This window comes from Ochotona curzoniae, unplaced genomic scaffold, assembly GCF_017591425.1.
Source record: "Ochotona curzoniae isolate NIBS_2020 unplaced genomic scaffold, NIBS_Ocur_1.0 contig_908, whole genome shotgun sequence".
Classification (NCBI taxonomy): Eukaryota; Metazoa; Chordata; class Mammalia; order Lagomorpha; family Ochotonidae; genus Ochotona; species Ochotona curzoniae.
In genome coordinates, this window is record NW_024466607.1 from 19,136,111 (window position 1) to 19,160,999 (window position 24,889).

A 24,889-nucleotide genomic window follows, 5' to 3' on the forward strand; every position below is an offset into this window, starting at 1 on the left:
GCAGAGACGGTGCTCTCCTCCACAAAGAGCCCGTTTTGTTGGGCTGCACACCCAGGAGGACACAGCCTGGATGCTGATGGGAAGGAAGGAGGAAGCAAGGAGGAAGATGCAGGTAGCTCCAAAAACCAGGAAGAATCAAGAAGGAAAATCCTGTAGGGTTTAGCAATAAGGGGGCCACTGGCGACCATAGAGAAAGGAGCTTGCTAGCGTCGTGGGAGGAGAGTGTTGGTGGGGACAGGACAGAGAAGCATAGTCCAGTTGGCCAGTAGGGAATGGAGAGAGCATTCAGTGGGTGGAAGGTCAGCTCCACTCCTGCGTTCCCAGGGAGAATGCAGAGTGTCTACCCCAAGTTCAGGATTTTCTGTCCTTCCCTTGTTTCTTTCTTTTCCTCTTCCTCTTTTTCTCAAAACCTCCTCCCTCCAGCCCAGCCACCACTCTGTATATTCAGACATACTGCATGCCTCCCATGGACACTATGGGGACAAAGGCAGGCTTTATACAGCCAAAGGCTTTGACTTATAATTAATCTCATAAGTCACTGCCTACTGTCCTTTTGATAAGTACCATGCCAGGAAAGCACAGGATGGTAAGACGGAGTCCTACCTTCTTTGGATGGTTAACCTACCACCCATAAAATAGGAAGAACCAAAGCCACCCACTAACTGTAAAGCATCATCTGTTGGGTCTAATTTTGAGTTTGAATTTCCAATCAAATGACACTCTTGCCTTTCATGAAAAATGTCAGACTCTCAAAGTCCTTTCTGACCCCTCCAGTCCATATTAAACTGGGTCCTAATAATAATGGTAATTAATGCAGTGTTGACTGTGTCTGACATTTTTCCAAGAGACAAGATGAAAGAGATGATATACATCTCAAAGGAGAGGAAATCTCTGGTTTATCTTTTGCAGCATAATGAAATATACTTTTATCATTCAGGTTGAGTGGAGTCTTATTAAGACTTGCTGTGTAAGGTAACTCCAGAAGAAGACGTCGGTTGCCCTTGACTACCACGTGCATATTTGCTTTTTGTAATGCAAGGGAAACTTTTAATTGCTGGTGTTAAATTCTCTGGAGCTAATTTCGCATCACCTTGACGTTAAGCTAACAAGCAGACAGGGTCATTCCTGGTTTGTAAACTCTGTTGTCTGGATCGTTTAATGGTATTATATTCAAGAATGTGAGTGGCAGAGAATTTAAAGAAAAGCAACGGTGAGGCTCAGAACTGTGAAATAACTCCTTGGGGGAAAAATGGTAATTTTTTTTCTTCCCCTTTTCACTGCTCTGGCAAAAGTGGGTTACATTTTCTTTCTTTAGAGAGAGACAGCCATGTGGGTTTTATGCCAGAGGCCATTTTAATACATGAATGATTTGTAGGTAAATTTATTGTAGCCAATGGGTGCAGTCAACTGTGTAATAGAAATATTGTCAAAAATCCGGGATTATTATTTAAATAAGTGCAGTGTTAAATTTGATTACATACTTTTTAAAGCTAATAAAACATTTCATTGCTCACAAAGTATTTCCCATAGTCCCATTTAGTCAGAAAACATAAATTAAGTGAGGCTCTGCATTGAGAATTACCCAGGCTTTGTGTCAATGGGAGCGTAAAGGGAAAAGCTTGGCAGCCACACAATTTAAGGACAGAAGGATCTAAAGAGGGTTGGCAGGCTCCTATGGGGGTTAGGAAGGACACTTTTATCCTTGAGGAATTATGAAAAATGACAGCCTAGGGGAGTGCAGGCCTGAGATGGCCCCAATTGATGTTTTAGTGGAAGAAACCCCAAAGTAAGCAGCATGAGGACCCCCTTTCCCTATCACCACTGGAAAGAAAAATGCAACCATTGATACAATCATGCTCTTCAGAACATGGGATCTTTCCAGAAACATTAGCTACTTTTTTTGGTTAAAAAAAAAAAGTAATTGTTTTTGTTTTAAATAAATCAAAGTAAAGCCCTTGGATGCCAGGGTGAGGTTGTGACATTTGGAATTGTGCTATTTGCTGAGTTTCTCCTGTGACAGGTCTTCAACTCCACCAAATGTCAAGGATCAGCGCCTTGCATTCATTTTAATGAAATATTATGCTGATAAGGGTTATGAATGCCAAGTTTAAGCTGTAAATTACTAAATGCCGGGCTGCTTTATGCTTTGTGAATCCACGAGGGAGCAGGCTAATGAAGGTTTCTTTCTCATTTCCTCTTACAGTTAGGGATTCACGGTTATGCCTTTGCAATCACCAATAATGGCTACATCCTGACGCACCCAGAACTCAGGCCACTGGTAAGAGAAATGCTTATGTCTGCTTTCCTCCCTTTATGGTGGTTGGAGACCATACTCCGATGGGGATGCTTCGTAGCTGTTTTTACTTTAAAAGCCCGTCCATCGTTGTGTTTCTAACTAGCATTTTGACACAACATGTGTAAATAATGTTGCACTGTCATACTCTTACATATATAAAGCTGTACATATCTATATGCATGGGTTTATTTCATATCTGCCAGTATTTGGGAGACTTCTGTTTGAAAGCTGAACAGTAAAAACGATTACAATGGGTGCCTTTATGCATTGAATGTGCTCTCACACTCCAGCACGACACCTACTTTTTGAGAATCCCATTTCATACAACAAAATACACCTAGGATCCCTTGGACATTTGTTGGAATTTGCCCACCAGATTCCATCGCTCAATCTCAGTGCAGCCTGTGGAGAGACCATTCAACACCTTTTTTTTTTTTCTGAACTGAAACAGTTGAGGGTTTTCCCCATTTCCTGCCCAAGTCATAGCAGTGGCATTGTTTGGTGACCAGGTATGTAAACCTTTCTTTTTTTCTTCTTTTCTTTCTTTCTTCCTTTTTTATTCACATGGAACTGTCTTTACCCTCTCAGAGGTAAATAGGATTAGGGCCAAATCGAGGACAGCCTGTGTTCCCATCCACCCTGATCCTTGGGTGGAGGCTGTGGAGCAAGTATGTAGAAAAGGATTCTGAAGTGGCAGCCAAGCTCATGGGGTAGGGCTCTGGTCCACTAGAAGTCTGTCCTCTGACCCCTGGCAAGTTGTGAGTTACACATGGCCACCCTTGGACTACTTACGATGACTCATTGGAAAAAGAAAATCCCCATGGGTTTGTGTATATGTGGCTAATTTGAAAAAAGACACGAAAGTATAAAGTGAGTTATTTCGAGTTAGCAAAGTGGGGTTCATTTTCTTTAGCAACCCCTTGATACACATGTATGCACCCAAATCCATACACACATGTGTACACATGTGGGCACACACGTAATTGCACATGTCTTGTTTACCACACACATCTTTGCCCTTTCATCAATGTGAGAAAATAGCAGCAGTGTCTGCTATGCAAATGTGTGCTGGCCAAGCATCGTGGGGACCAGCTCCTTCTCGCTTGCCTCATTGTTTAGAAACAGTTCATGTGAAAGCATCGTCACCATCCAACTTTGCTCTAATCGCCCTGGTATTGATGGAGTCAGTGTGCATCACGTGGGATCCATATGCATGCTTTCTGATGGGACTTAGCATAATATTTGATTCCAAACACTTTTTTTTTCTTTTTATCAGGGAACTGAGAACACACTGGTTTGTTAATTCCAAACAGAAATCAGAATTCTTAAAAAGACTGATTGCAGAAGTCATGGTCTTTTTAAAGATAGGTATAGTCGAGAGATGTGTTTGAGTCTAAAAAATTGGGTACCTTCCCTTTGTCTGAGCTGCCCAGTTGGAGTTGTAGGTGGGGGAGCAGTAGGTCTTGAATGGCATGGCTGGGTATGGGCTCCTCATGCTTATTTAATCCACATCGGAGTGGAACAGAGTCCATGAAACAATCAGGCCCGAGTCTTCTGCCAGTGAATGAATTAACTTCCTCTTTATCAGCTTTTAAAGAATGGGAATGGAACCAGATGGCAGAAGTTGCTCTCTCTGGTCAGCTGCCTCTCCATGGTCTACTCCTAGGATCCTCCTGGCCGTGGAGGGAAAATCCTGCATGCAGATAAGTCGTCTTTCTCACGCACTTCCCAGAGTTCAGGTCCGTGGGACAGCAGCTGAAAGGTTCTTACAAAACCACCCAAACCACTCACCTACTGGTGCTTACAGTTCCCTTTTGTTTTATGAACTGTTGAAACAGTATACTGACTGGTTGCACCAAAAGTGACAGCCAGGTCAAATTTCCATAGCTGGAATAGCCCAAGCAAATGCCCATAGCTCAACTTGTTAGGATCCTAAACCAGATAAAGCATTTTACAACTGATCCCTGATGGAAGCCTAAGGAACAGCCAGTCCAGTGTCTCATCTTTCAGACTCTGAGGCTGTTGAGCATTGAGGTTTACATGAATGAACCCATCTCTACAAAAGTGTGATGGTTCTAGCTTGATTTTTCTCTTTGTTTCTAAAACAAAAGACAACAAAGTGGACAGGAAGTCAATGATAGAAACACAAGCAATTGTTCTTAACTTCTAGTGCTGCTACATTCTGTCTCTGAATTAGTCATGTACCCTCTCTGAGTTGTTTTGCCCTGTAATCCTGTGATCACTGCAGTGTATACATCTTGGCTTAGTTTTCAGAGAAGATGGAGTAATGCAAGCAAAGAACCCAGTGCAGCTACGCCGGCCCCAGGCCATCTTGGGGGTAGTGGCTACATCTTGTTTGTGCTCTGTTGGTTCTATGGATTTGTATTCAGCAGCTGTAAAAGTTGGGAGGACAGTAGTGGTAGCAGATGTTTAGAGTGGATCCAAAGACTGCTTTTGAATATTTGGTTGGTTCAGTATGGTATGAGTAACATTCTAAGGGTCCGTGCAGATATATGTTCAAGTACACAAAGTCGTTAGAATTCTACAGGCTTCCCTAGTTTCAATGTCTCATCAATTTGACCTAAATGTTCTTCACAGACACAGCACCCACATACACACACACAGAGTTTTCTCTTTGGTTCTCTAGCAGTCTTGGCCAATTCAGGCCCAGGAAACGGGTAAGCAATCTGTGAGGTTCTAAGTGAACCCCCCACCTTATGAAGAAACCCAAAATGTTTATCTTCTGGATAATTCAGAACAAGTAAGAGTGAAATTAGAAACAAATATGACTGCAGAATGATGGTCCTGAGTCACCCTACATTGGTGCTTCTGGTTCTGGAATGCCTAAGTTATTTGTTCATTTTCATTTGGTTCCTATTTCTTGCCTCTCTCATCTTTCTCACCTCAGGCCACTCAACATACAGTTAGTTGGAGCTTCATTGCTGAGCGAATGAGGGCTTCTCCCAAACCACCTGTTTTCATATTCACTTCCTTTGGGTTCTCCTGGATGTAAGGAACTTGGGAACTTCCTAAAGAAACCAGGAGTCTTCATTGGGTGTGCCTCCGCCTTGCCTGAGCTTCTGAGCCTGACTGGGAGCTGGAAGCTGCTAGCAGCTTCCCAGACTCACTCAGGCAAGGAATCCTTCTTCAAACCCCAGTGTTCTTCCAATCCCAGCCATATAATCGAATCCTTATTATAAATGGACGTTCCCCCTCAGTGCTGGCCAAGGTGGTCAGATTAGCACGGTGGGTGTGAGTGTGGGATCATGGCCAGCAGGGGGTGGATGGATCAGGCTCACTTAAAATAACTCCTGTCCCTTCTCCATCTGCCACAGAGGCTGTTTCTGCCCCTGCAGCCAAAGGAAAGGAGTGAATTTCTCTGAAGCACAGTACCAATATTTTTCTAATTTGTCCAATAAAATCCTTTCCCTCAAGTTAATGCATGGCCTGATTTTATGCAGTATTTCTTTAATCTTGTATGATTTGGGTGTGAATCAATAAGTGTCTCCAAAAACAGCTCAACTGTAGGGGCCTTACTCAGCAGACTCACTTTGCTTCCATAGGCATAGCTCTAAAGCAATGTTTTCCCGTGATGTCTGGGCCACCTGGGGACTCTTGTCTCAACCACCCTGTCCTGGCCACCCACTTGTGACTTCCTGAGAGATTACCTGATGCTGGTTCAGTGAGTGCTTGTAAAGGCCCAGAATGCCCCAGTTGCTGCATTGGACTCAGAGCTGGGTTAGCCAATCATCTTCTAGGGGGTTAAGGGCTTGTTTCACAGATGGTGCTGGCACCTGTTCTCTGCATGAGGAGCAGCCAGTGTGATTAAAGGAAGACCTGGAAAATGGCTTCTTGACTAGTCATGACAACCCTGGAAATTTCTCCTTGATCGTTACCACTCCAACATCCAGGCCAAAAAGATTTCAAGCTATAATTATGTCTAGATTGTGTCTCCCCGCTTTTTATTTTTTCCCCCTTGGTTTTTGAGAGTTTTATAAACTCCATGAACAGAAGGGAGAAGTTGTTTCAATTTCAACAGTGTTAGGTAAACAGCCTGGTTAGGTAAACCAGGGCAGATGGATTCCCCAGCTTAGCCAGAAAGTTCTCAATATTTCCAGCCATGTGAGTTCACTCCCACACCATGTCAACTTCCTCAACCAAATGGCAACAGAGGCTGGAGGGGAGAACGCATTTGCTGCCTTGGATGAGCCCCAACTATGTGGTGATCTAAATTAGTGTATTTGGACATTGTAACCATTCCTACTGTGGTGGAAAACTCAGGTTCTCTCCAGCCAAACCAAAAGCTGCAGCTTTCAGTATCCTCTCCATCACACGGGAGCACAGAGCTGCTGATCTAGCTGTCAGCTCTCTACAGCCCAAGTCCCAGCATGTCACCAGTCCTCCTTGCACCACTGCCTCACTGCCTCATTCCTATCTTAGATACGGATGTGCAAATAAATGCACATTTCTACTATGTTAGGGCTATCGTGTGAAAGTATGTGGACATCCAGCTAGAGAGTACGGATCAAACACTTGCTTATGTAGAGGTTATTGGGCAGAAAGTGTAAACGAGGTCTTTACAGAATGATGCATAGCCACAGTCGTTGCCTTGTGTCCATTCCTCACAAACTCCAAGCTCATTCCTGCTCCAAGTCCTGACGCTGGCACTCCTCCATCTGAAGTCTTGTCCGTGACATGTGTGTAACTGGCCATTTTTCATTCCCTGAGTCTCCACTCAGGCCTTACCACCAAGCTGTATCAGACAGAGCTCCTGACCACAGGAGCTGTCATTCCCACCTGTCATTCACTGTCACATCTCCTGCTTTAGTAACCCTGGGTCACTCATCACTCTTGACAGACATCATTCAACCCGTGCCCTTTCATCCCTGCAGATTCTCGAACCTTTGCTGCGGCATAAGGGGGATGGGAATGTCATCAGAAAATATTGCATGAATGATGTGGGCGTTGCTTACATGCTGCTGTTAAGTCCGAGTCTGGGTACCAAGTCTCCTAGATTGAGGAGAGTGCCAGGTGCCACAGATTCTTCAACCCAAGCTCCAGAGTCCTTGCTATGCCTGCCATGGAAACTGAAGCCCACGTGGTTGGCCAAAGCCACATTTCTTTCTGCCCCCCACCCTCAGCTCTCCTGGCTGCCTCAGGTTTTTGGTAAATGTTGCTTGAGTTAAAAAGTTTTGTTGGTTACTCCGGAGGTCCTAGAAGCAGGTGGAAGGGTGCTTCTACCTGTGAGAAACTTACCCAGCAATGCAGTATTTGCTCAGAATGATTCCTCAGCAATCATTTACTTTTGTTAGAAAAGGTGCCATGAGATGCAGGAGGGTTTCCCAGAGGAGGGGGAAGAGCCACTGCAGGGGACGTTTCTTCCCTCAGCTCCTCAACATTATCGCCACACGCTTCTCTTTCAGGTCCCATGAGGTGGGGACCCAGCATCGTGGACACACTTTGGGTGTCCTTGGTTACTGGGGCTCCTCACTCAGCCTCTGGGTCCTCCACTCTCAGGCTGCTGAGGAAATGAAAGCAACTGCCCAGTAGGTGGCGCACAGGCACCACCGTGTGCCCATCCCTGCATGCCTTCTTGCAATGGAGTCCAGGCGATGAAGGGACTCCAGCCTGCTCCAAATCTGTGGCTTTCAGTTTAAAAAGAATCAACTGTTGCTTTGTAAACACTTCTGCTCAAAGGAGTATATTCTCCTTTGCAAGCTGAGATGTGCAGATCCCTTCCAAGGGTGTTTTTGGAGCATCCTGTACTCATTCCCCCCTGGTTGCCAATTACACCTGGCAGCACATTGGAACACATAAGGATGAGGCCCGCAAGTGTCACCAGGGAACTGAGCTTCCAGCCCTGGGTCAGGGAAGCGGTCTTCCATCCTCCATATGAAGGCTCATGCATACAGGATACCTGGGTGTGAGGGTGGCTCAGGTGCAAGAACCCAGCTTACAGACAAAAATAAGCTACTGCCGGAAAAAGATGATGGAATGCCCTTGGTCCCTAATTTGTGAGGCAAGGAAGGTGCAAGTCCTAAAGTGCCTTTGAGTTAGTCTCAAGGGCTCACCTGGAGCCCACAGGACAATACCATGTTGCGTGAAATCGGATTTGTTGCATTGCAAGAAGGTGCTTTCATTCCGAAGCTGTGTTCTCAGGTTCTGTTTAGAAAGCGTGGATTACACCTTCCCAGCAGCCTCTCTGGCTTGCCCTAGCCACTAACCTCCAGGCGAGGGCAAGATGTGCAGAGCAGACCTTGGCTATGTATTCATCTCTGGGGTTTTCTTCTTCCTTCCCTGGGCTCCTTGCTCTTCCGTGCAAGGAGGCAGGAAAGTTGCCCCCCCCCACACAGCTTCCAGAGACTCATTTCTGGCACCCTTGTCTATCTAATTACAACAACTTCTTTAGGACGCCTGTGTAATGACCCTGACTTTGCCATATGCTTGCTCCTGCAGCCCCGAGCAGAGGTGTGAGCGTCCCTGGAACTTTTTGGCTTTTCTTAAGCTGCTGCCTAACAAAGAAAGGAAGAGAGAGAAAAAAGAATAGAATGCAAAGGAGAAAGAAGGAAAGAAAGGGGAACAGGGAGGGGCATGAGAGGAAAATTTGGCAGGACACAGAGAAAGGGGAGCATAAGAGATGGCCAGTAAGGACCTGTATGCTTTTCCAGCTGGCTTACATGCTTGTTTCCCAGTGTGGTGGGAGTACAAAGCTCCATCCACCTGTTCAATCAATTCCGCTTTATGTCTGATTAGGAATCGGTGTCTGCAGCTTACCACCATGCAGCCCAGCGAACAGCTCTGTAACCGGTCAGAGTTGGGGAGCCAGTGGCTCTGACCTCTGCTCTCAGAAACTCACGGTCTGACACCTGCTGCCTCCACCCCTCCTCTGTGAAGGTCTCCTTCCCCCCACTCCACCCTCTATTCCCTGAGTCATCTGGCCCTATGACAAAATTCTTGCACCTGCTACTGGGTTTGCCTTCCCTACTACAGGGCAAAGTGCCCTGACATCTCTACCCCTTCCCTTCACTACAAGAAGCTGGGAGGTGTGATGGCATGGTTCGCTGCCGCCTGTCCAAGCCCTGGGAAAGCACCTGGAAAAGGAGATGGGAGGACGAGCCAATGGGTTGAGAAGACCCATGTCCAGGAAAAAAGAGTCCACAGTGAAACAGTACACTGTCCAGCACCAGGACCAACTAGGAAAGGCCTTGGAGTGCAGCTGTGGGCTGAGCAGCTGGGGTTGGTCACAGGGAGCAGTGTATAGCTGGCCTGTTGGGGGGGATGGTTTGTGCTGGCAGTGCAAGCTGGAGGGCTCTGCAGACACCTTAGTGTAAAAACACTGACTCTTTCCTGCACTGTTCTACCAGCCTTCTTCCCTGCTCTTCTGTCTTCTGTCATGTGACATCTTTATTGAGCACCCATGCCAGGCCCATCCCTCTGTAAAATGCTGAGGATTTAGGGTTACAACTACATAGAAGCCTTTTCTCCTGTGTTTCATGTTTGCCATCTTATGGAGAAAAATATTTTCTTCTGAGATGGCCATCTCAAAACCTGCTGAAGACATGAGAATGAAATTTCTGAGCAGAGATTACGGAGATGAGTTTAGGCTGAAGGAACTGTGCCTGCAAAGGCCCTGAGACTGCGAGCAATTCACACTGACATCTGAATCTGCCCGTCAAGTTGGAGGGATGGGGAAGAGGGGATGATTTGAGGGTTCATAGTCCAACTTCTGTTTGTAGCTGTGGTTAGTGAGGCCGTGACTCTGACTACATTGGTCCCCTTTTCTTTGCCCAGATCTTTTCTGTACAGGCAGCCTGGCTTATAGCAGCCAGTCACTGGGTGAATACTTATTTCAGATGCCCACCAATAGCATCCCTCAGCCACTGCCGGGAGAGCACCTGCCAGGTGTGTGTGCTACACTGGCATCCAGAACTCTCCAGCAGGATGTGGCCCCCATGGTAACAAGCTTGATGATACCACTGGTATTGACTGCCTTCTACCTCTGAGTCACATTGCTTTGTTCCTGGGGGTGTCTCCTGGGAGCTCTTATGGACTAAAACCTTACACTTGAATCCAAATCTTGGGGTCTGTTTCTCAGACAGCAGAAGCCACGCTTTTGTCTGCACACTGCATCATCATCAGAACGGTTTTGGGTTGAGTGTAGAGTACACCCGTAAAAACATTGACATGGATACAGTTGCATCAGGCATACCTTGCTTTCTATTTCAGGCCCTTCAGTGTGTGTGTTTCCATCACATCTGCCCTCTTGGCGAGTGCACATTTGTACTAAGGGGGAACAAGGAGCTCTGCCCTGGTTTCCTGTTGTTACTGTGAGAAGGCACTGTAAGGACATTTGGTTTAGAGATAGGATACTTGGCTGCTTTGTTTGGCCCAAAGATTTGATGAAAAAGTTTCTCTCTTCGCTGGACACACTCTGACCTTTGGCTGGCTGGATTCATGTCGTATCTGGAATGCCCCATCTTGGATGATGAATTAGCAATAAAAAGCTCATCAAAATGTAATTACAGGCAATGTGTTGAATAATGATCTCTTAAAAATTCCTATAGATTTGTCTGCACCTCCTTCCCCTTGTGGGAGAAATGAGCCTCAGCTGCTAGCTACCAGCCCCAGCATAGGAATTCAAGTCTTTCCAGCCTGGGCGGCCAGGATGGAGTCATGGTGTCATCTAATTGATCAATTGCTTCTCTACATGTGATGCACATCTTTATATCATTTAAAGGACTCTTGCAAAAGGAGGTGTGTGTAGAATACACAGGAAATGGAAAGTCACGGCAGAATGAAATCTTCACCTCCTCTCTCTGTAGCAGCTTGTTGGGGACGGAGTTATTACTTAGAATGTTAACTGCCCATACAAGAACAGGCAAAGCAGCATGGAGAGAGTCTGAGAGGCATGCACGAAGGCTTTCCAAATTGTCAATTCCAGGGAAGCTTGCTGCCCCTTCAAGCAGCAATGGAAGCTTCTAGGAGGAGACTTGAGGGGCTGCTGCCGTGATGTGGGGCTTGCCCAAGGGACCCACTTGCATGGCTGTGTACTGGGAGGTAACCTGCCTTACCTCACTGTTGGGAGAATTCCGGAAAGCAGGCTTACAGCTGGGCCTGACAGCAGACTTGCTGATGATCTGCACTGTTGCGGTGCTCATATGCCTTTGAATAACTGAAGAATTCAATCATTTGCATGCCAATGATGATTCCTCTGGAGTTTACATTTTAGAAAGACCTTGCATCTGAATCCCCATGGGAGCATTAAATTACTATCTAATTAGCAGTCCCAAATTATATATATTTAAAAGATAATTAAAGGTTTGAAGGCTGTTGGAATAACTGGTTATACATTTAAATGAATCACTAGAAATTTGTTAGTAATGTGTGGAGTTTTCTTTTATTTCTTGCTTCTCTCTTTGAAGTTCACTGGACCCAACCTTGCAGGGTTAAGTCTGGTAGTGGTAAGATAAAGGCGTATGTTTTTAATTATTGCAGCACAAACTCCTAAATAATTATAAGCAGCTGCCATTTTTACATAATCCTCAATGATAAGACCCAAAGAATGCAAATAAAAACTTTGAGACCATGGGCATTTTGGCACACTAACATAATCCCCATCACACCACTGAATTGACCATCGAGCCACATTGAGGATTGGATGTGTTCTAACTATGATCTTTCTTAGTCACGTGACACACGGACCTATTAGCAAACACACCTCCCAATTCCCTTTCCCGTATTGTCTGTCTGTCTGTATTTGCTGGGCCAGAAGAAACACTAAAACATGTAGAATATTGAGGCAAGAGAACAGTCGGCCTGAGCTAGGCCAGCTCTTTTTTAATTTACTTGAAAGCTAGAGGAAGTGGGTGAGAGAGAGAGAGAGACACCAACTCCCTGGAAAAGCTGAGAGTGGAGTCTGGCCGAAGTCTGGAGCTGGGAATTCCAGCTAAGTCTTCCATGTGGGAGGCCTGAAGCCATCACTGACCCATCACTGCCATCTCCCATAGTACACAGAAGAGCCAAAGCCAGAGCCAGGGACCCAAACCAGGTACTCCAAGAGAGGCTGGGCTTACCCCTGGCAGACCTTTTCAGCCCTGCTTGTCCCTTTCTACCTAGGAGATTGAGGGGTAAGGAGGAAGTGCCATCCAAGGCTCTCCTTGGCCCCATGCTAGTCTTTCTCCATTAGGTGGCATTCTAGCATTGTACCTGGTAGTTCTTTGGCAGGTGGCTGGGATTTCTATTGGAATAGCTGCTTCTGTATATCCACTGGACAGTGGCAGAAGCCCTACATGACTGATGGACCTTCCAGCTCCAGCCCAAGACACTCTGGACTCAGGTTTGAAGTTAATGATTTCTGGACTTGTCTTGCTCTGAAGAGGTGAGGGTTTCTGGAGAAGCAAGTCAGATGGCCATCTCCCATAACCACAGTGGTGTCTTTGCTTTGGACCCAATGGCTTCAGAAGAACAGTTCACCAAGTTAGTATCCGCAATTCCCACTGGGCAGAGCTGAAGGAGAAAAAAATGTAGCACATTAACCAGATAAAAGATTCAGATTAATATTCCCTCTCTCCTTCTCATTCTACACTGCATCAGAACCCCCAAGGACCCCTCCTGCTCAGGAACACGTAGGCAGATTTCAGCTGGGGTGGGGGATCTGGCTTGGCAGACATGTGCCCAAGCAGAAAGGAGTATCCGATGAGCTCAGCTTCATTCCTCAAGGAGGGGAGGCATAAACAGATGAGAGAGGAGAGCAGTCAGACCAAGATCTTTATCTGGAACACTCAGGCCCCACGGAGGAGTCCAGCCTCTCCCTGGTGAAATCATGTTGAGATTTCTGAAACAGAGCCTAAACTTAGGAGTCAGTTAAAATACTTTGATTTTCCCAAATACCTTGTTCTCACTAGTGCCTCTCCTGGGCTTTCTGAGTTTCTAAACAGGGATTTGGAAAAAGCAGGACAGGGGTGGGGAATATCAGGGCATGTGTGTGATGGCAGTGCTGCAGCAGATTGGATGATCACAGGGAAACCCAGCGTCCACTCAGGCTCAAGCACCAAAGAAAGGAACATGTGGCCATCAGAGTAGCCAACCCCCTGATCTCTGTCTCTGTCTCTCTTGCTGCCCTCTGCCTTTCAAATAAAATAAATTTAAAAATAATTTTAGGAGCAGACATTAAGGCATAGCTGGTAAAGCTGTCACCTGTAACGTTGATATCCCATATGGACATCAGTTCAAGTCCCAGCAGCCCTACTTCCAATCCACTTCCTTGCTAATTTGCCTGGGGAAATCAATGGAGGATGGTTCAAGTTGCAAGGGCCCCTCACTGCACTTGGGAGACTCAAAGAAGACCCTGGCTTCAAACACACCCAGATCTACCTGCTGCCGAGTGTGCCAGCAGAAGGAACATTCTCTGTCTGTCTCCTCCCCATTACCCCATTTAACTCTGCCTTTCACATAAATAAATCAGTCTTATGAAAAAGTAGTTTTAGTAGGGAAAAACACAACATAATAAAGCTGCATGTCTTTCATCTCCCTAAACAAATTAGACCCGTGTACATTTGCACATCCACGTCTGATCAAGCCTCGGGTTTGGCACAGTGACTGTCATGCTTCAGGCATCAGTGCTTGACCTGGGAAAAAAGATCCCTTCTTCCTTCTCCTGCATCCCTTGATGAATGCCCCTCTCTGTTCATCAGCAGCATCCTGCTCTTCATGTCATTGAACATTAAAACCTGGACACTGAGCATGCTCTCTGTTCTAGCGAGCATTCTCCCAACTGAGACGGGGAGACTCAAGTCCTCTTCCCAGTGGCCGAGTGGGGAGAAGCATGGAGAACAGGGTGGCAGGGAAGGTGACAGGGCACAATTGGTTAGGTGAGTTCACAGTCGTGACCACAGCACCACACAGCTGCCTCCAGAGCTCACTGCTCTCTGTGACCTCACAGAAGGCTAGCCCATTTGGTTTACAGGACCAGTGGATACTATTTTCTGATTTCACTTGACGGAATTCATTGTCCTTACAGTTTCAAAACTATAATCAATTTGTTGTGCTTGAGCATGCTCTATATTCAGAATGGCCTGCTGGTCCCACATCTGGGTCTGTTGATGTAGTTAACGGACATGGAACAATGCCAAATAAAGTTCTGTAAATTAAGAAAAAAAAAGTTACTCGACAAATTTCACATACTTTCAAATTATAGAGGTTCTTTTTTTCCCCCCTAGATATTATCTCAATGTAAGAGTGATATCTGAAATCTTTTATGAAATTGGCTTTGGGGCCTTCAAGAAGACATTTGCATCAAAAATGTCTGTTATAATAAAAAAAAACTATTCATGGGTTTCAGTGTCAATTTTACCTCCCACGAACATTTTGAAGTACCCTTGTATAACTATTTTCAAGACTTCTGGCGAACTTATTTGAACTTTTAAAAATTAAATATTTATTTACTCATTTGAAAGTCAGAGTTACAAAGAGAAAGGCAGGGAGGGACAGACAGAGAGTTCTTCCATCCTCTAGTTCACTGCACGAGTTGCTGCAACAGCCAGGGCTTGTGCAGCCTAAAGTAAGGAGTTCGGAATTTCTTCTGGGTCTCCCAGGTGGGTACAGGGGCCCAAGAACTTAGGCCATCTCCCACTGCTTTCCCACCTACCTTAGCAGGGATTTGGATCTTAAGAGAAGCAGCTAGGAATTGAACAGCACCCATACGGAATGCCAGCGCTGTACATGGTGACTTTACTCTCAAAGCCACAGTGCCAACCCCTATCCTATTTGAACTTGGAAATGCGTTCTAGACGTCTTGCATGTGCAGCTTGTCCCTGAGACTTTGGAGAGGGTTTTTTTTTTGTTTGTTGTTTTTGTTTTTTTTTTAATCTAGGCATTCTAATATATCAGAGTAGGCATTTCCTATTCTGATGCACAGGCATTTTATTTTGAATTATTTAATCAGTGAACTTTTCTAAAAACATTTTTTTGAGAGACGAAAATGAAAGGTTTTCCATCTGTTGATTCACTCTGAATGCCCTTGGTGGCTAGGGCTGAGCCAGGCAGAAGCTGTGAGCCAGAAACTCAACATGTGGGTACAGGGACCCGAGGACTCGAGCCATTCCCTCTGGCTTCCTAGGATAGGCATGAGTGAGAGAACTGGATTCAGGGACAGAATGGGAACTTGAACCTAAGTACGCCCACATGAGGCACAGATGATGTACCCCTCTGCTGGCATGAAAGCTTCCTCCCACCCCATCATCTTCATTTTTATACCCATTTTACAAGACATGCTGTCTTCTGGGAATAATGGGCATTAAATTCCAGCCATGGTGCAGGAAACCAAACATTTGACCTGCAAAAGTGGTGAGGCTGGGCCACTTCCCCTACATAGCGTGTGACTCATGGCTACTGAGAGGGTACGAATGAAGATAAAGGTCGTTTGGTTTTCAAAGCAGCCCTGTTAATTGTTGTTATTGTTGTTGTTTTTAATACCAATGTTGTTTTAGTTTTTACAGTGATCAAAAGGATTTTGTAATCATGCAGGAAGAACACGTAGAACTTTTCATCTTTGAGGCACTTAAAAACATTAATTAATAAGAGCACGGTGCCTTTCAGAAAAAAAGGGGGAAGGCTGGTTGTCTCAGCATGCCCTGCTGCCTCTCTCCCACCTTCCCTCTGGTTTGGGTCACACCCTTACAGCTTGTCCTCCTCTCGGCCCTAGCAGCGTTTCATCTCTAATGCAGGCTCTTTGCAATGTCTCTCTTGGCCCAAAGTCTGTGTCAAACCTGGAAGACTGTGGAGCCACAAAATCAGAGAGACCAGCCTAATTCTACAAAAGTTTTGCCTAACACAGTACCCTCAGAAGTGCCTGGATTTCTGAGACCCCGAATGGGCTACTACTGATGAAATGAATGAAGACACTGCAGGTTAGCTGGATGGTTTGATACCTTGTTCCTTGTAGCCACTGCGAACATGCAGTGCTTCTTAATCTAAAGCTGCTTCTAGTTTCCCTGGCCAGCAAGGCCAGTTGGAGGGCAGCCAGAAAGAGTCGGCCTGCTGATACAGTTGCCAGGATTTGACTTCCAGTGTGACTCTCTGTTCATTCATTGGCTTATTGGGTACCGTCCCATCAGTAGCTGATCTCTGAACTGAGGCCAGAGCACTCAGGCCCAGGGGAAACCAGAGGCTCAGGGAACAGGCAGAGCAGGCTCTGGTTTTTCTGCCATCGCCAAGACTTGTGTCACCAAGCCTGCTACTGTCAGGCTCACAAAGCGATTCTCCCCCACTTGGAGTTGGGGGCATCCACTAAGACAGGTACAGAGTGTTAGCACAAAGTCTGGCTTAGTTTCCTGCACTCATTCACTCATTTTGCAGAGTGATAGGAAGCAAGAATGCAGCTGGCCAGTAGAAAAGAAATGGTCTCTCTCTCTCTTTCTCTCTCTCCCTCTCTTGGCAACCATTTGGAAAGCAGAACACGTTGGTTGACACATTCTATAAGTTCTTCCTTGGAAAAACAAACTTGGAAAACTACAAATAGCAACTGCTCCAAAGAACCTCTGCCCTTAAGGAAAGATGGCAGGCTGTCAGGGGGTGGTCTCTGCATTTGGTAGTAAAGGCAGTGTTATTCCACTTTTGAAACTTTACACTGCTTTCCAAATTTCCTATGGTGAGCAATTGCTACATGGATGGTTAGAAGAGTTGCATACATGAGGACCAGTGGTCTTGGCTGCAGGTCCCAGGAGAGCAGTGCTAGGCAGGGCCATGAGATTCTTTTGGGTCTATCGCAATCAGACTTTTCTTTAAAACAGGTGATATGGAATTGAACTGTTGAGTTTTGGAGGAAAAGGCCTTTGGCCAGGCTAGGCTTCATCTTGGTCTTGAGGAGATTTGGCCACCAAGCTGATTGCAGGACCGCTTCAAAAGAATGAGACTATTGGGACCGGTGCTTGACTTAGTGGTGAAGAATACAGTCAGGATGCTTTCCTCCTGAAGCGGAGTGTCTGGGTTCTAGCCCTAGCTCCTCCATCTAGTTTCCTGCCATGGTGCACTCTGGGGAGCGGCTAGCTCCTCGATCTAGTTTCCTGCCATGGTGCACTCTGGGGAGCGGCTAGCTCCTCGATCTAGTTTCCTGCCATGGTGCACTCTGGGGAGCGGCTAGCTCCTCGATCTAGTTTCCTGCCATGGTGCACTCTGGGGAGCGGCTAGCTCCTCGATCTAGTTTCCTGCCATGGTGCACTCTGGGGAGCGGCTAGCTCCTCGATCTAGTTTCCTGCCATGGTGCACTCTGGGGAGCGGCTAGCTCCTCGATCTAGTTTCCTGCCATGGTGCACTCTGGGGAGCGGCTAGCTCCTCGATCTAGTTTCCTGCCATGGTGCACTCTGGGGAGCGGCTAGCTCCTCGATCTAGTTTCCTGCCATGGTGCACTCTGGGGAGCGGCAGGTGATGGCTCAAGTAGCCACATTCCTGATAGCCACATGACAAAAGTGCGTGAAATTCCTGATGCCTGGTTTTGACTTGGCCCTGCACCAGCTATGGGGAACTTGAGGACTGAACCTGTGGATGGAGCTAGCTCTCTGTTTCTCTGCTTCTCAAAGTTTTTTAAGCAACAACATTGCTGAGAACTGTTCTATTTCTTGCACATATGTATGGTGAGGAAGGAGCCACTCTCTTTTGGAAGTCACTGGCATGCCAAGTTGTCAGCTGGTGACTGGTGTGTTGGCAGACTGTGTGTGTCATGTGCTGGGTTTCATGTTCAGCTGTGTGTGTATTTCTCCCATTAGGTTCTCACGATAGTCCTGTGATTCAAGTGCTGTTCCTTTTGCCTTGCAGAGGCAGAGTGAGTTTAAGAAGTTCACAGCTAGTCCTGGAGTACTCAGTCTTGCACACTGGTTTTGAATCAAGTCCATCTCTAGGGCCTTGGCTTTTTGCCCCTCTCCTCCATGGCTTCCCTCTGTGTAGCCTGATTGGCTGGTAGAGTTCCGACTCTTCTCCATGCCTTCCCCAAAGCATGCCTGTGTCTGGTGCTGAGTCTGAGGACATTAGGTGTCCAGCAGTATTGGGGGATGTGTAGATAGACAAAGAAGCTAATGAATGGACAAGTGAGTAAAGGGATGAATTGTCCAGTGGCCATCATACCCCATGTCTTGAGTTGTCAGGAGAGCAGGCACACCCGGGTCTCTTTTCCAGATGGTTCCTTCCGCCTCAGGGAGAACAAACTCAGGGATGTGGAGGAGGTGATCAAAGTCTTGAATGGCTGAGGGGTGTGGCTGCCCAAGGAGATACACATCTGGCAGCTGGCTTCCCACAGATGGCACCATCCTTGGTCATGGCTTCCTTCTCTCCTGGTTATTCGAGAGCCTCCCTCTCTCATTTCCTTGCTTCCTGTTGGCAGCACGGAGCAGCACGTACTGCTCCTCAACCATGAGCACATGCAATAAGGTTTCACAGGGATGGCACGGCGTGCATGGCTCATTTCCTCTGGCCTTTCCCGGGACACAGTCAATGTAAAGGCTGTTTTTTTTTTCTTTTTTCTTCCTTTTGGTTTCCTTAAATGAACATGGCCATCACCAGACAGCTTATAACTCTGCAGACTTCCACACCAAGCACACCCACCTCCACCCATCAGACTCCTCTGGGAGTTATGCTGTGGTACTTCCTGGGAGCAGGACTCAGCAGCCCTTCCTGGCGAGGCCCCGGATGTTTCTAGCTCTCTCTTCCTGCGGGTGCCTGCTCTTCTCATTTTAGAGCTATGGGCTCGTGTGTGTGTGTGTGTGTGTGTGTGTGTGTGTGTGTGTGTGTGTGAGCCACATCTGGCCTTTATTGGAAACTCCACCTCAGAGGATTTCATAGTGCAGAATATCTTTCCTTATTAAATTCTCCCTTACATGTTTTTTTCATAAAGCAGGCACCAAAACCTACAAACGTACCTGGGGCTGTCAAAGTATCTGTTTATAAACCTTTGGAAACCGTTTGCAATTCGTTAATCACATTTTCAAAGGAAGTTACAGATTACAGATACACTAACAAATGCCATATACAACGCCTTGGCCCCAGAAAGGAGCCCCTCGCGGGGAGGAGGGAAGAGTGGTGGAGCCTGGGGACCCGGGATTTGCTGCTCATGGACAACTACAGGAGATGGAAGAGTGAGGGCCTGCGGCCTGGAGGTTGGAAAGCAGAGTGCTTGTTCTGTCGCTCTGGGATGGGGGTGAGGAATCAGGGAGAAGAGATGGGCTCTGCCCAGACACAAACCACATTTCCCTATCATCACTGAAGCACCCAAGTGTGTGTGACTGCTACCTGTAAGATGTAAAAGTAGTTCGTCTAAAAAGAAAAATGATACAACTCTTTCATGGGGTAGTTTAAAAAGATTATGGAAAATGAAGTTTAAAAGATAAGTTCATTTTGATGTAAAATGATTGGAAATCTAAGGTGTGGTATGAGGCCTGAGAGGGCTAAGATGGCAGTTAAGACAGTGAAATGCCACGTGGGGCTCCCTGGGATCAGGACCAACTCCGCGCCTGACTCCAACTTCCTGCTCATGCAGGCCTCAGGAGGCAGCCGAGAGGGTCAAGGAAACTTGGGTTGACTGTTCAGCTTTCCATGGCCCCGGCATGGCAGTCATTTGCAAAATGAACCAGCAGATGAGAGCACTCACACTCTCTTGTCTTCTCTCTCTCTCTCTCTCAGATAACCTTTTAAAAAAATTTTGAAGTTCACACATAGAAAGGATCCCCAGAAAGTTCAAAAAGGGCCTGGTGTGGAGGCCTAGTGGCTAAAGTCCTTACCTTGAATGCACCGGAATCCCATATAGACACTGGTTCTAATCCCAGCAGCTCTACTTCCCACCCGGCTCCCTTCTTGTGGCCTGGGAAAGCAGTTAAGGATGGCCTAAAGCCTTGGGATCCTGCACCCACATGGGAGACTTCGAGGCAGTTTCTGGCTCCTGGCTTCGGATCAGCTCAGCACTGGCTGTTGCAGTCACTTGGGGATTGAATCATCAGATGGAAGATCTTCCTCTCTATCTCCTCCCCCTCTATATATCTGACCGTGCAATCAAAATAAAATCTTTTAAAAAGTTCAAGCAAATTCATACATACATAAAGTCCAAACTCTTTTTATACCAAAATTTCCCTTCTAATTCCATGTACCATGAACTTTAAAAAAATTCTGCCAAACAGGATAGAAATCTATAGACTACTTCTTGCATGAAACAAACAGGCTTAAAAGGAGCACTGTGAGGAAGGGAAAGACGATACTGCAGAGGGAACGTAGTGCTGCACCAAGCATCCAGGCACATGAAGATTTCAGGGTCTGTTTGATCCAGGAATGCAAACATGGTTTCAGAACTCTGTGTTTCTTGCTCTGGCTTCATTGTTTTCTGAAATGATTTTTTTTTTAACACAGTTCCATGGGCTCAGGGATTTTCCCCTTCCACCCTCTCCCACTTTCTTCCCCCAACTATTTTCGCTTGTATTTTAACAGTTTAGTCCCTCAACAATAGTCACAAGTCCTTCATTCTGATATCTAAGTGTGTCCTGACATTGTGGGTAAGGCCATACTACCCTGAATGTGCCCAATCTTGTCTGGCTTCATTTTCGAAAGAGTTTCCCTAGGTGATGGCAGAGATGGCCCTGGGTGCTCCAAAGTGCGATACCCTCCTTAGCCATGCCAGTGGATGGAGAATTGGGGTTTTTTTTCTGGATAAATCCAGGAAAGCCTCACCCCCTGGGATCTCTTAGGTCACATTCGGGTTGTGTATCTAGCTCTGGACTGACCCCTTCCATGAGGGGTGCTGGGTGTTGCTTCACAGACTCACACCACATGCCTACCTCAGAACCAGCACTGGTTGTACCTCCTCCAGAACCATGTTCACTGAGAGTGGGACCTAAGAGGCTCCCTCCAGGGTGGTCTCCTGGGAAAATCTGGGAACCCACAGTGCAGGAATCTTTCCAATGGAACCCTACCTTTGGCCTTCACAGGGTAAAAGAAAGAGATATAGGCTCAGTCTACTGTTGCTTGCTCACAGACCTTGACTTGTTCTAACTGTAGCACAATTCACGGATTTACCCTTTTCTTACCCAGAAAATCCCTCTGCTACATTGCTGTTTGCATTCTAAAGCAGCTCACCCCTGAAGAAGACCTTGATAACAAATGTTTCAGATCCATTTCCTATTTCGGGTGAAGAAAACATTGTGGAAGGGCATGATGAAGATGGTGTCTCAGAAGCTATATCCCTAGCACCTGTCTGTTTCTTTCTTTTAGATTATAGAGATCTGCAGCTCATGGGCCCAAATTCAGGGGACTCTTTCATCCTGTCCCTCTAATATCTCCATACATCCAGGTTATCATTTTGGTAGGATGTACTACATTTCCTTAGTTTCCATATTTGAAAAAATGAGTAAAGACATCCAGGAAAGATCAGAAGGTTAGGGTTCTCTGTGTAACCCGAAACCATTTAAAAACTTTGGCCAAAAACCCTCTGAAAAAAAGGACTTGGGTTCCTTAGCAGAAGCATGCATTTTTATACCAAGAGAAAACTGAAATCTCAAATGTTGAAAGACTGACACTGGGAAGAGATGTAAAATGTTTCCTGCGTGCCACCATCCCCAGATGTCTCATGCCTGCCTCTAATCTATAGAACAATGACTTGCAAATTATCAAATATTCTTTATTCCCAGGAAATGCATTATTAGCCAGTTCAGTGCAGTAAACTTTAGACTTCTCAAGAAGTACATGGGCCGATAGAATTACTCTGACCACGTATTAAGAATTTGTTTTGTGCCTGAGAAAGTGCTATCCCTTTATATGCAATGCCTCATTTAATGTGCTCCAACAGTCATTGTTGTGAAGGGACTCTTGGTTTTTCTATTTGCTGCTGAGTGTAGTTGCATTGGAACAGCTGGGTACTCTGTTCCAAGTCTCATGATGACTGAGATGGGAGCAGTAACTCTTAGCTTCTCAAGATGGAAGGACATTCAGTCCTCGGGAGTTTGGGGGACTCTTTTTAAGCTTTTTTTGACAGTGTTTGAAATAGCATGCAGCTTAGGCCTGAAACCCTGAGCAGGCACTAGTAGCAAGTGAAGTATTTTCTGCCATGCTGGATATATGGTCCTATTTATACTGTTATTAATTAATTTGTTACTTAACTTGTTATAGCCTATATTCTCCTCTGAATAGAGAGCAATGCATTAGCCTTAACAGATGCAGAATTAACGGTGATAAAGTTCACAGACGTCCTTGGAAGAGAGTGAAGCCCTGTATAATTGACTTTATATGAGTATCTTTATTGCCTTGTACTTGGTAGGTGTCTGATACATGTGTATTGAATAAGTGAGTAAAGGAATACTTGGACATGATGAAAGGAAGATGCTCTTCCAAAAATAGACTGTTTATGCATATCCCCTGTCTTGGAGTGCAGGATATGGGGCAGGTGTTTTTGCCAGCAACTAAGACCCCGTTAAGAAATCCATGTTCTACATCAAAGCGCCTAGGCTTGGTCGTCAGCTCCATTGATGCTTCTAGCTTGCTGGTGGTGTGTACGCTGGGAGGCAACAGGTAACTGATTGAGAAATAAGGTTTCTGGCCCCTATGGGAGAATCCTTTCCCAGCTCCCAATGGACCTGGCCAAGTCTTCATCATTGCAGACATTTGGAAAATGAACCAGCAAGTAGGATCTCTCTCTCTCTCTTTCTCTTCCTCCCTCTTCCACTTTCCTCCCTTCCTCCCTCCCTCCCCCCTTTTCCGCTTTCCCTCTCTCCTTCTTTCTCTCTTTCTGCCTCTTACTCCACCTGCCCCCTCCCTTGGCTTCTGTACCTCTGAAATACATGCATACATAAAGTTCAAGATCAGTCTGGTTTATTTTCTGGGTTGCACAATAGCTCTCAGTTGTACTTCTAACTGAAACAGATTTGGGTACTATTTACCACGTGCGCAGAGAGCAGAGATTCCGAGTAATTGAGTGTCTGGCTCTTACTTCTCTGGAGGTGGTCTTGAGTCTTAGCACCATATGCTAATTCCCTGTCACCCTCCGCTCGCTGACAATGCCCACTAACCTCCTTTCTGTTTTTGCTACTCAGCTCAGGCCTGGGTCTTGTGAGGCCTGGAGCTTGCATGCACACACAGACTTTCCATAACAGGATCCAACTGCTAATCTGCGGCCGTGTACAGCAGCTTCTGAAGGCAGCGCTTCCCTTCCTCGTTGTCTGGAGTAGATCTAATGTCATAAAACTGACCATGACAGTCTGTTAAATGGAAACCTGAGAGTAGAAAGTGGAGGTGTGGTTGATGGGGTGATGGGAGCCTGCTGCCCTTTGCAGGGGAGGTGACCCTCCTAGGTGGTAGCAGGGAGGGGAACACTGCAGACATGTAGCAGGACTATTGAAATGAGGTTTATAAGGGAAAAAAGAGAGCAGGATAAAGCTCTTAGCCCTGTTTGGTGCCATAGCAAAGCACACTCTGGGAGGCAGTAATGCCGGCTCAAGCAGGAGGGTCCTTGCCACCCACATAGGAAGCCTACAGTTCCCAGTTCCTGCTTTGGCCCAGCCTGGCCTTGGTGTGGTAATGGCCGTTTGGGGAGTGAAATAGTGGAGGAGGGCTCTGTCTGTCCTAGCTTTTCTGTTGAAAGCCAGCTTAGAATTGTGTTTGACGTAAGCAGTAGTTCCTCTCGTCCTGCCTGCTGTATCTTCAACTCATGTCTGGAGTAACCAGTCACTGTCCAGAATGATAAACTGTGATTAAGGGAAGTTATAACACTCTGACCACACATCTCAGAGTCTTACCAGTTAAATCAAAGGATGACCCGTATAGAAACAAAAGTGAGAGTACAAGCAGTGTGCATCCATAGGGACACTTCCCATATGTTATGAACCATGTCTTGTTCATGAGCTTGTAAGGCAGCTAGCTGCTTATCCCTAGCCTGCAGCAGAGGGCAGACTTTCCTACCGTATAAGCACCCCAACCAATCAACCAACCAGCCAGCCAGCCAGCCAACAGGAAAGGCCTTTAGCCGCAGCAGGATTCAGACTTGAGAACATCCAGTCCATAGGATCGTTAGGTTTGCAGAGTGACCGACAACAGTGGTTTAGGGGAAAAAGGAAAACCACTTCCTGGGTTACCAATGCAGTCACCAGCTTTTCTGGAGAAATGTCCTAATGACCATTAACTCTGACAATGATTCCCAATACAACATCCACTCCAAGTGAAGTAGTTGTGTTTAACTCAGTCCTGTGGCAGCTGGTTCAATAACCAACAGAAGGTGCGTGTGTCTGCGAATATATCAATGGGATGCCAAGGTCAGTTCCAACTGAGGCCAGTACCTTGGCTGCCCAAAGAGTAGGGTAGGAATGGGAGGATTCTACAGCACTGGGAGATAGCACTGGAGTTTGGTTCGTGTGTGTAAGCAGCCCTGTCCTGTGTCCTTAAGCAATGAGCTCTGTAAGTTCTGGAAGAGAGAAGTGGATTGTCCCCCTGTCCTGCCTTGCTCATCCTGGTGAAAGAACAAACCTTCCTTTGCCTTTTGGGATTTATAAAACCAGAGTGTCCACTAATCACATTATTATCATCCAGCAAAAAGTTGACTTTCATGAGACTATCAATGGAGCTTGGGACAAATAA

General features: G+C 46.2%; 1 protein-coding gene across 1 annotated transcript in view; it reads left to right on the forward strand.

Annotated features, from left to right (window-relative positions):
- CACNA2D3 (calcium voltage-gated channel auxiliary subunit alpha2delta 3) overlaps nt 1-24,889 on the forward strand; it is a 696,258-nt gene that overhangs the window by 517,237 nt on the left and 154,132 nt on the right. The window contains exon 17 of the mRNA XM_040994648.1: nt 2,204-2,278. Within this exon, the coding sequence (XP_040850582.1) occupies nt 2,204-2,278 (75 nt within the window). The remainder of the gene's footprint in view (nt 1-2,203; nt 2,279-24,889) is intronic.